At 48.9% G+C, this 12,339-nt stretch overlaps 1 protein-coding gene across 1 annotated transcript in view; it reads right to left on the bottom strand.

Moving 5' to 3' along the window:
• Positions 1–12,339, bottom strand: part of HTRA1 (HtrA serine peptidase 1) — a gene marked incomplete at its 5' end in the record, with an annotated part of 58,915 nt that overhangs the window by 21,161 nt on the left and 25,415 nt on the right. The window contains 2 exons of the mRNA XM_004374964.1: positions 8,874–9,078; positions 9,846–9,945. Coding sequence (XP_004375021.1) covers positions 8,874–9,078; positions 9,846–9,945 — 305 coding nt within the window. The remainder of the gene's footprint in view (positions 1–8,873; positions 9,079–9,845; positions 9,946–12,339) is intronic.

Raw genomic sequence — 12,339 nt, 5'->3', positions numbered from 1 at the left:
CCTTACTCCAACAAGAGGGCCTGTGGTGTCTTTAGCAAATACAACGGCAGCGCCCTGAGTTCTGGGAAAGAAAGAAGAGAGACCACAGAAAGACCCGTACCAAGGAAGGGAGAACAAAGAACCCAAAATAGAAAAACACAGAATCAAAATAAAGGAGTAACGGTGGCAGTGTGAGCCACATTCCAGGTTCCCAGTTGCTTTAGGAGAATGAGTGACAGACTCCAGAGCCAGGAAGCAGTTGTACAGCTTGGTGTTATCTGATTCACTCTGGACAAGTTCACGCGGCCCAGTCAGCGCCTTCCGACAATCAGGTTGCCTGAGGAGAGCTGGCTGAGGACTGCACCCGGCGTGAGTCACCCGCACGCACACCCCACTCCTCCCTTCACGTGGTCCCTGGGGGGCTGCCTGGTCCCTCCTCCCTCAGATGACTCTGAGCAGATTCCACGCCGGGCCAGATTCCAAGGGCAGGCCTGCAGAAAGCTGGAGGCTGCTCAGCAGCTCCAGAGACTTCCACACCAAAGTCCAGGCCCACTGGCCACGAGTGACCTATTTCTGAACTTCTCAAGGATCAGTGGTGTTGGCTTTTCCTGCCCCATCAGCAAACTCAGCAGTAAAAGGACCCTCTAACACAAACCAGCCCCACCACCCACGTTTCACTCTTCAGCCACTTCAAACGGCAGGCCTGTTACGGCATCTGGCCCGAAGGTGGCACGGGACCCACACAGGCACCAAGGGGAAGGAAGAAAACCACCTTACCAGCCCCAACACAGCTGTTTGAAAATATGTACCTGGATGTTGGCGTCAGGGAAAACTACCCCCAGGCAAGCTCACCAGCTTGCCAGCACTTTAAGTTTCCCAAGACCTCAGACTTGCTGAAGCCACGTCTCCATCAACTCCAGGCAGTTTATGGAAGGAGATGAGCACTGGCCGAGGACTCTGGGGTTAGGAGGCGCCTGCAACGAGCCTACCCTCAACCTCATCATCTGAAAATGAGGGAGAAGCTCAGGCATGAGCCTTGAGGAGCCTGCTGTCTCCCAAGAAGCAGTTAGCCTTGCTGCCATCTGAGCAGAGCAACTCTGAAATCCAACACACTTTTGTGCAGCGCCTTCTTATTTTTGTTGTTAGTTACCATTGAGTTAGCTCCAGCTCATGGTGACCTTACACCGATCACCCAAACAAAAAAATCCGTTGCTATGGAGTTGACTCCAACTCATGGTGACTTCCTGTGTGCAGAGTAGAACTGCTCCACAGGGTTTTCAGTGTCTGTGACCTTTCAGGAGCAGATTGCCAGACCTTTCTTCCAAGACGACTCTGAGTGGATTCCAATAGAGTGTTTACTAGCTGTTTGCGCCACACAGGAAGTCATGTTGAGCACCTATTAATGGAAATATGGACAAGATGGATGTGTCCGTCAAACTAACAGCAGAGGCAAACTTAAACTGACAAATAACTAAGACCATTCCACATTATGTAAAAGAATGAGGAAGAAATGAACAGTGAAATGAGATTGTTATTGTCAGGTGCCGTCAAGTCCGTTCTGACTCACAGTGACCCTACCCACAATGGAACGCAACACTGCCCGGTCCTGCGCCATCCTCATAATCGTTGCTATGTTTGAGCCCACTGTTGCAGCCACTGTGTCAATCCATCTCATTGAGGGTCTTCCTCTTTTTCACTGACCCTCTGCTTTACCAAGCATGATGTCCTTCTCCAGGGACTTGTCCCTCCTGATAACATGTCCAAAGTACGTTAGTCTTGCCATCCTCGATTCTAAGGAGCATTCTGGCTGTATTTCTTCCAAGACAGATTTGTTCGTTCTTCTGGCAGTCCATGGTATATTCAATATTCTTCGCCAACACCATCATTCAAAGGCGTCAATTCTTCTTTGGTCTTCCTTATTCATTGTTCAACTTTCGCATGCATATGAGGTGATTGAAAATACCACAGCTTGGGTCAGGTGCACCTTAGTCCTCAAGGTGACATCTTTGCTTTTGAACACTTTAAAGAGGTCTTTTGCAGCAGATCTGCCCAGTGCAATACTATGTCATTTGATTTCTTGACTGCTGCTTCCAGGCACTAATTGTGGATCTAAATAAAGTGAAATCCTTGACAACTTCCATGTTTTCTCTGTTTATCATGATGTTGCTTATTGGTCCAGTTGGGAGGATTTTTGTTTTCTTTATGTTGAGGTGTGATCCATACTGAAGGCTGTAGTCTTTGATCTTCATCAGTAAGTGCTTCAAATCCTCTTCACTCTTACTAAGTAAGGCTGTGTCATCTGCATATTGCAGGTTGTTAATAAGTCTTTCGCTTTCTTCATGCATGATGTCCCTGATGTCATCCCACAACTCATCTGGTCTTTCGTCATTAGATAGACTGGGGTTATGGGTCCCCAGAGTATTGGGGGTGGGGGCGGGGGTGGGGAGTAACTAGGACAGTGGATCAGGGAAGGGCTGGCTAAGGGGGGTTTTATCAGAGGCCTGAGGATGGAGTCAGCCATCTAAAAAGCTGGAAGAAGACACTCCGGGGGAGGGGACCGCCAAGGCCCCATGGAAGAGTGCTGGCGTCTTTGAGGCAATGGAGGAGCGGTGGCTAAGCAGAAGGAGTGAGGGTGGAGGGAGAGAACGAGGTCGGGAGGAGGGAGGGGGCGCTCCATCAGGACAGCCTTCAAGGCCCTGGTGAGGAGTTAAGATTTCTTTTTAAGAACAGAGCGAAGTCCGTAAGCGTTTACGCAGAATGGGCCGTGTTCTGAACGAGGCCACCATCCGGGGCATATGCTTTTCTTGTTGTGTGAGGAATCAGCACAGCTGAGAAAACATCTGTAACAGAAGTCACTGTCCCCTCGTCCCTCCTGCAGTAGTCTCCAGTATTTCTACCCTCTACTCTGGCCTCAGGAAACCGAACTGCTCCCGTTTACAGTTTGCCCCCTGAACTGCTAGGGAAAAAAACTGCGGGGACACAACGCTGCCGTCGGATGAAAGTTAGAATATTCTGCAAACATGGCGAGTGGCTCACGTCAAACACATTTGGAAAGAGTTTGCCTCAAGCTGAACTAGTTCGCCCTCGAAGCTGCTTTCTATTAAAATGTTTACACGTACCCTGTTCCTACTTCCTGCAGCTGGAGGGCCTCTCCACACTAATGCTGGCCCCCCGTCACAGGTCCCAGGAAATGGGGGCTCAAATCCTGGGACCCAGCACAGAACGGGCCTCGCAGCCAGGGTCTGAGGGGATGGGCCTGCAGGGAGGCAGACCGGGCCAGAGGGGCTGCTCGGTGAGCTGACTCCCCAAAGTCCTCCCATCTCCAGGCTCAGCAGAGAAGAAACAGCACATGTGTCTTTAGTCACAAGCCCGGAAACATCTCTGGCAACTGTAAGCCAAGGGTGGGGGGCGGGGGGGCAGGGGGGACTTACTGGAGGTGAGAGATGAGCTCCAAGAATGCAGGGAGAAGCCCAAAAATGGGGCTCAGACAGGGCAGTGCGGGGCAGGGGCTGGGCAGCTGGGCCCAACAAAGCCAACCAGCTTCACCCACGTTAGCTGTGGCAGCAGTAACATCCTGTTTCAATTACCAGGGGAACATCTGCTTGGTCTCATTGGGCCACGTGCCCACCCTTGGCCACGGGGGGGTGGGGCCCTGTGGTGGACAGTCCCACCAAGACATCAATGGGTGAGAAGCAGATCCCCGGAGCCAACGTTGGCTGCTGTTCCCACAAGAGGTAGGTGGATGTCCAGTAGACAATAACACCAGATGTCCTCGAGAATTTCCATTTAATTAAAAGTGTCAAGAAGACCACGCTCAGGAAGCACAATGGCTATGAGTAATGGTGAACCCTCTAAATGAAATCATGATTCTGGGGAGGAATCCGGCCCCATGATGAGCCCCCAAGTTCATCACGGGCCCGTCTATGTAGCGAGGTCACACCAGCTTCAGGGGGTGAGTCATGAACAGCCCTGGGCAGGCTGGGCATGACCTGACACCAAAGGCGCCACTGGGAATGATTTCTATTCCTCAAGCCCAATTTTTGTTGGTGTTGTTCTGCTTTTTTTGAGTTTTCCTAATCCGTTTCTTCTCTCTATTTTTTTTTTCTTGTTCCTTATATGACACAATACAGTACAAGCTCATACTCCCTCCACTGCCTACAAATATTTATTATATCTTGTGCTAGGGAGGATGTGTGCACATATTCGCCTAAGTGGGAGGTTCTCTCCCAACTGAGTGAGTCTCATTACAAGCCAACCTCCCCACTCTGCCCTTCAAATAATCTGTCATCAAAGCAAAGAAAAAAAAGAGAAAGAGCTGGAAGAGACACCTTTACTCTCTCCCCTTCCAACTATTATCAGCAAGAAAAAGGAGTTTAGTCAGTGGAAACCAGTCCTTTGTGTGGGTGCCTGCAATTTAATACCCTTTCATTTCCGATTCCATTTTGAAAAGCTGCACTATTTTAATCTGAAATTTGCAGGCTGGAAACACATGTCAGATGGCGTGCGGCTGCTGGGGCAGCCAGGCTCTGCGGGGAGCGAGGGGCAGGGCAGAACCTTCTGCAAAGCTTGTGTCCGCATTCCTCCACATCCTGCCTTGACACGGCAGCGATTACACCAGGGTAGGCTCCACCTTGGCTCAAAACTGGAAAAGAATATACCCTGGCCAGAGGCAGCAGCATGGATTGTGCCCACGCATTTCAAATGCAACATGACTTGGGCAGGGGCAGCTCCACGTGTGCCCGGGCCAGCGTCCTGCCCAAGTGGAATCCACAGCCCCCGACTGCTGGCCGCCCTCCCAGGGCTTAGTGGAGCCGAATGGCCCGGCGTGTGGCCACAGGATGTGCTATTCTGGCCAGCCTCCTTCCGGGAGACTACCACATCCTGGACACCTTTTCTAGCAGCGTGTTCCGAAACGGGGATGAGCTGCCTTTCTGCAGGTTATTTCAAGTCAAGCTGTCCCATCACATCAACTTCACCCCTACAGGGGAACGGCATGGCCACACGCCCTTGGGAGACAGTGCCTGGCTTAGGAGGCTGGGTCGTGAGGTGTAGCTCTTGGTCACGGCCCAGGGACTTGCATTCAGTCATCTGTGTCTGCCACCCACATCACTGAGGTGCTGTAAAATACCAACTCCGGACCCCATGCCAACGTCCATAGTCACTTTCCCTGGAGGCTAGACATCGTGGTAACTCAGTGCAATGGTACTCAATATTGATTTGATCCAACTAAGACGCAAAGACCCATCTGTCAGTTTGTCATACTGTGGTGGCTTATGTGTTGCTATGAGACTGGAAGCTATGGCACCAGTATTTCAAACACCAGCAGGGTCACCATGGGGGACAGGTTTCAGTGGAGCTTCCGGACTAAGACAGAAAGGCCTGGCAACCTACTCCTGAAAGTTAGCCAATGAAAACATTATGGAGCACAACTAAATGTTATTATCCAATACAGTGCTGACCGATAAACCCAAACATACCAATGATCATGAAGATGGCACAGGACCGGGCAATCTCTCATTCTGTTACGCACAAGGTCGCCAAGAGTTATCGCTGGCTGGACTGCAACTAACAACAAGACGAAAAGGACCGAGCAAGAGAGCAGAGCCTGTGTTACCCTCCTCTCACAGGCTGCAGAAACGTAAAATGAAAACATCGATGAGACCAGCAGTTCCACTCCCAAGTCTGGATGCAAGAGAACAAGAATGTCCAGAGGCTTTATTCTCAATAGCCAAGAGCTGGAAAGAACCCTAAAATCCATTAACAGATAGATTAAAAAAAAAAAAAAAATCGTGGTACAGCCATCCAGTGGAATGCTGCTCAGCAGGAAAAAGGGACAGACTGCTGATGCATTGGAAAACATGGATGAATCTCACATTTTGCTGAGCAAAAGAAGCTGGACACAAAAGGGTACATACTGTAAGATTCCATTTATGTGAAATTCTAGAACAGGCAAAACTAGTCTATGGTGACAGGTCAGGGTAGTGGTTACTTTTGGAAAGAAACTTCTGGGCTCTTCAGGTGTTCTACAACTTGAAATGGTGGTGGTTACTTAGGTGTACATATATTTAAAAATCCACACAGATAGAGACTTAAGATCAGTGCGTTTTACTGTATGTAAGTTACACCTCACAAAAACAGTGGGAGAATAAAGAAAAGAAGGCCAGTACGAAGAGGGAGAAGATGAACACAAACAGAGCAAATGGGAAGAGAAGAGGGTGGACTTTTTCCACTGGAACCACCCCCACCTTGTCCCCAGGTCCCTCCCGAGGTATACTGATGCAGGTATTTAATACCTGTCAGGAGTGAGGTCGCAAACATTCCGGAGGCATCTCTCAACCAGGGAATAGTTTTAGTGCGTGTCCTCACACCAACCCATAATAAAAAGTACCTTCTCAAGTGCCCAGGATCGTCTTAGCTAGAGCCTGCCATTCCCTTCCAAGGGCAGACAGGCAATCACAAGGACGAGCAGCTATTTTACAGATGTGGCCTCACCTAGTCATGACAACACTTTCAGAGACCGCAAGCATCCCCACTTGACAGATGGGAAAACCCGAGGCTCAGAAGTTGAACAACTTATCATTTGTTCCTTTAACCACAGCACTCTACTCAACGGCTTGGTGCACACGACAAAAAGAAAACTCAATGAAGAGTCCAGAATAAATACCACCCCACTAAAGACTAGATTTGACTCCCAGGTTGGCACAAATGCTCACATGCTCGACTACGAGCTGAAAGATTGGTGGTTTGAACCCACCCAGAGGTGCCTCAGAAGAAAGGCCTGGCGATCTGTTTCTGAAAGGTCACAGCCTTGAAAACCCTAGAGAGCAGTTCTACTCTGCACACATGGAAGCCTGCCTGAGCCGGAATCAACTCAATGGCAATTAACAACAAAGATTAGCTTTAGGTCCCTAGGCGGTGCCAACAGTTTGTGCTCAACTATAAACCTCAAGGTTGGCAGTTCAAACCTAGCCAGTAATGCTGAAGAAAGTCCTGGATATCAGCCTCTGGAAATATTACAGTCGCGAAAACCCTATGAAGCAGTTCTACTCTGTAACACATGGGGTCGCCACAAGTCAGAATCAACTTAAGAGCAACAGGCTTGGTTTTTCGGTTGTTGTTGTTTTGAAGACTAGCTACAACAACCCCACACAAAGAAAAGGGTTGGCCACACCTTCCTTGTCTTAGACGTTGGACGAGCCCTGGTTCTGTCCTGCATCACTGTGTTCTGCTGTGGGGCCTTGGGCGGGTTACTTAAGCTCTCTGAGCCAGTTTCTTCCTCTATGTTGCTGTGTGCCATCGAGTCGATTCTGACTCAAAGCGACCCTATAAGACAGAGTAGAACTGCCACATCCTAGGGTTTCTAAATGCGGACGGTACAGCTATCTTGCACATCAGGTGAGCATAAGAGAGGAGGGCAGAGCACGGCCCAGTGTGGAGCTTCTCAAGTAGAAGTTATTAGGATTATATTGTCGCTACTAAGGTGGAGCCCTGGTGGTACAGTGGTTAAGAGCTCCGCTGCTAACCAAAAGGTCGGCAGTTCAAATCCACCAGCCGCTCCTTGGAAACTCTATGGGGTGGTTCTACTCTGTCCTATAGGGTTGCTATAAGTTGGAATCAACTCGGTGGCAATGGGTTGTTTTTTTTTTTTTCTTTTGGTGACTAATAAACATAGTTTGGAAGACTGGTGGTGGCTAGAAATCCCACAGTGGCGTAACAGAAATAACATACAACTGTGACCTCGCGAAAGCCCAATTACCACAGGAGGACCAAAGCCCGCGTAGACATGTGCGTCACCGAGAGGGTGTGTGGGTTGGGGGGGGGCGGGGGCGGGTAGTGTGTTGGCTGGTGGTTTTCTGAAAGGCTGCCTACGAAGGACTCAGGCTGGGGCAGCAACCTTGGGGCCGTGAAACAGGAAAAAAAGTCCAATATCCAGACTCCTACAGCCCAAGTACACACAGAGCTGTTTCTAGAAGGAAGTATTTCCTGTAAACCAGTGTGGAACATCACATATGCAAACAGCCTGTGCAACATCACATTCATCTGATTCACAGACGATATCCAACTAAAGTTTACACAGGCAGAGCGCTGGAAAAGAAAATCTCCCTCCCATCCTCAGTCTGTGATTGGCAACAGGGTTCCAACCTAACCTGAGTCTCCATTTCATACGAGGGCTGGAAAATTACAAGGACGTAAAGAAACCAGAAAGTGCAATCTCATTGCACAAACCACACAGCCCCTAAAGTAAACCTCCCTCAATGAGGCACTAAAATGGGGAATTTCTGATAATCCAGTAAGCACTGGATTTAATTTCAGATATGATAACTTTGCTAAGCAAATCAACAGAGCTAAAACGATCGTAACAAGAATATTTAAATAGAAAGCAAACTATTTTCAAATACATTTCCCAAAAAACAAAAACCCGTTGTTGCTGAGCCAGCTCCACACCCATAGCGACCCCATGTGTGCCACAGTAGAACTGTGCTCCATCGGGTTTTCAATGGCTGATGTTTAGGAAGTAGTTTGCTAGACCTTTCTTCCGAGGCACCTCTGGGTGAACTTGAACCTCCAATCTTCTGTTAGCAGCTGAGCGCATTAACCATTTGCACCACCCAGGGACTGGTTTTGATCTTGTAGCCTGTTATTAAAGAAGTTTCCATGAGCCCCTTCCCCGGCCCCACCCTCAGGCCTCACTAAGTAGCTCCTCAATGCTCCTTTATCCAGGCTGGGCTGGTTCACACCAGCTTCAGTGACTTCCCTAAGAATATCATAAATCAGAGCGCTCCCGTCCCTTTTGACAGCTCCCGATTTTGCCAAGTTTTAGCTGGAGTAGCGAAGAACTCGGTGCTGCAGGCGGGGCAACCACTTCCATCCATCGCAATGAGAGGGCCGCTTACCTGGTGGTCGATTTTGATGAGTGCAATGTCCGCCTTCTCATCCACATCCTTGATTTTGGCTTCGTAGGTGGCACCGTTCTTCAGCTCCACTTTGACCCGGTGCTTGTTGGTCACCACGTGGGCGTTGGTCACTATCAGCCCATCTTCAGACACGATGAACCCAGACCCGCTAGCCACAGGCACCTCCCTCTTAGAAAAAGGAAGCCTAAAACCCAAAGGAATGTACAGGTGAGCCCGAAACGCCTGAAGTCTGCAGCACATTGATTCAACGGCTCTGCGGCAGCAACACACATCTAGCAATTACTACCCTGTATACATCAAATGTACATGTTGGGTGTACTTAACACATAGAAACTAAGCTTTATGCCAATTTTGCATGCATCAAAAAATTCCACTTGTGTGCCGTCGAGTCGATACTGACTCATAGAGACCCTATAGGACAGAGTAGAACTGTCCCATAGGGTTTCCTAGGCTGACATCTTTATGGAAGCAGATCACCAGGTCTTTTCTCCCTCGGAGCGGCTGGTGGATTCGAACCACCAACCTTTCAGTTAGCAGCCAAGCACTTAAGCCACTGCGCCATCCACTGAGACAATGATTATTGGTGATGGTTGCACAACATGTTTAATGTAATCGATATCACTAAATTGTACATGTGAAAATGTTGAATTAGCAAATTTACAGATATATTTATGTTTACAATAAAAAGTTAAAAATAATAAAATTCACTTAGAAAATATATTCTTAGGGAGTTTCTTCAGAGCCAGAGGTTCATCTAGAACGGTCAAGACGGAGACTTAAATAAGTCAAACAGAACGTCCTAAGGAAGAAATGCTTGTTTTCCTGCAGGAATATACTCAGCGACACTTTGACACTTTCAGGCGTCTCAAAAATCGCTCTGATGTTTTGCAAATGGCTGCATATACTTGGCGGAAACTTCAGAGGTTATAACGAAAAGAAAGCCCTCTTTACTTGCGAAACAATTCAATGTGAACCACAGCCGGAGCGATCTTCTCCACCACGTCGGCAATGAAGTTGTATTTGTGACGCAAGCTGTTGGGATCTTCCTGCCCTGAGAACAAAAGCAGAGACGATACTTAGGACCTCTGCCCTGCACGCTGTGGTTGCCTGGAGGAAGAGATGGGTTAGAGGGATCCAAAAAGACCTGCTTAGAAGTCTTTGGAATCCTGACGGAGAGGTGGACCTAACACCCCAGACCTGGGCTGAGTTGTAGAGGTCCTTCCAGCTCTCAGGGAACAGCCCATTCAGCTCAGGCAGCAAAGTCTATTAAAGGTTTCCTCTTTACCCAGCTTCTTTCAATTGTTTCACCACAAAAGTGTTGTGCCAAAGGCACCAGCAAGTACCACTACCTCAACCTCCTACCAGCTACTCCCAAAAGCACACTGCCCATGGGTCACTTGTCGGCATGCTGAAGCGTCCCTTTCCCAACTTCCCAGCACCGCAAAGAGCAGCCTTCCTCAGCAAACGCCAGAACCCAGGGGAGGGCTGAAGCTGCTTTGACGAGAAGCCCATCGGATGTTAAGATTTAAAAGACTATTAAGAAAAAGCGTGAGGCAAAGTCATCTTTGTCCTGTCCTCCCCACTGATGCCACAAGGCAAGCCAAGGCCACCAACTGTCCCCAGAACTGTTCTCTCCCACACCTGACCATTCACTCCAACCTCAGCTGTCATATCCCTGGCCAAACAACACCAGAGGTGCCTCGGTACTATTGAAAAAAAAGGAGAGAAAGAATGATAAAATGACCCTAACTGACCATAATTTTGTGTAGAGAGATACAGAGATAACCCTGTTGAATAGGAAAATTAGTAACAGACATCTTATTTTGATTTAAAGGTTTTACTTATACTCAAAACCAAACCTGTTGCTTTTGAATCGATTTTGACTCATAACAACCCTATAGGACACAGTAGAACTGCCCGCAGTGAGTTTCCAAAGCTGTAAATCTTTACAGAAGCAGACTGCCATATCTTTCTCCCTCAGAACATCTGGTGGGTTTGAACCACCGATCTTTTGGTTAGCAGCCAAGCTTTAACCACTGCGCCACCAGGGCTACTCTTCGAAATCAAATATTAACCGTAAAAAGCCCGACCCAACCTGCAAAAACCACCAGAAACTGCTCAATAGCAACGTAAAATTTGTTTTATCCTGCTAGAAAAGGATTGCCTCCTAATTTAAATCGCAAAAAGTCTCATGACTGCAGGTGGGTGGAGGGCCAAATTATTAGCAGCCAGGTCAGAAGTAACCTGATAACAGTTGATCGTAGTAAAGAGGGGGAACCAAAACCCAAACCCTTTGCCGTCCAGTGGATTCCAACTCACTGCAACCCTATAGGACAGAGCAGAACTTCCCCTTAGGGTTTCCAAGGAGCAGCTGGTGGATTCGAACTGCCTACCTTTTGGTTAACAGCCAAGCTCTTAGCCACTGCCCTACCAGGGCTCCAAAGGGGGGAAGGCAGGTTTCAATCAATCAGGTTAAGACTAGTCAATGGTTGATCTTCCATATTCCTCCCTCCTCTTCTCTTTATAAGCCTCACTGTGTGTACCTAGTTTCTTCCAGCCATTGGCTTTTTCTGTAATCAAAATGGCCTCTCTATAAGCACATATTTTGGACATGTCATCAGGAGGGATCAGTCCCTGGAGAAGGCCATCAGGCTTGGTAAAGCAGAGGGCAAAAAAGAGGAAGACCCTCAATGAGATGGACTGACACAGTGGCTGCAATGGGCTCAAGCATAACGACTGTGAGGACGGCACAGGACCGGGCCGTGTTTCGTTCTGTTGTACATCGGGTCACTCACCATGAGTCGGAACCAACTCAACAGCACCTAACAACAACAATCACAATATGCATGTAGAACAACTGCTCAGAATGAAGTTTATGTTCAGACTTCGGTGAGTTCTGGTTATTTTAACGACATACACACATGCTATAATCCATGAACCCCCGTGTGGTAGGCATATTCAAAATACTTCAGACAAGGCTGTGCCACATCCCTGGTGTGGCGCTCTCACCCACCAGTCCTATGCACACAGCGAAGGCATCTGAGTCAGAAGTGAGCTACTCGAGACGCATGGTCCCCGGGCATGCTGCTGACAGCCTGTCACAAGTCTCTTTCCACTTCAACAGGCTCCAGGGGTGGCAGTCTAGCCTGCAGCTGAGACCCACAGGGCCTTTCCTTTCACTCTGCTCAACTCCGCCCAGAGCGGCCCACAGCCCGTCTCAGAGCAGCCCACAGCCTGTCTCAGAGGGACCCACAGCCTGTCTCAGAGCGGCCCACAGCCTGTCTCAGAGCGGCCCACAGCCTGTCTCAAAGAGTGCCACAGCCTGTCTCAGAGGGACCCACAGCCTGTCTCAGAGGGACCCACAGCCTGTCTCAGAGGGGCCCACAGCCTGTCTCAAAGAGTGCCACAGCCTGTCTCAGAGGGACCCACAGCCTGTCTCAGAGGG

The sequence above is a fragment of the Trichechus manatus genome, unplaced genomic scaffold (genome assembly GCF_000243295.1).
Source record: "Trichechus manatus latirostris isolate Lorelei unplaced genomic scaffold, TriManLat1.0 scaffold00031, whole genome shotgun sequence".
Classification (NCBI taxonomy): Eukaryota; Metazoa; Chordata; class Mammalia; order Sirenia; family Trichechidae; genus Trichechus; species Trichechus manatus.
Note: the sequence above shows the minus strand (reverse complement) of the source record. Positions and strands in the feature narration are given on the sequence as shown.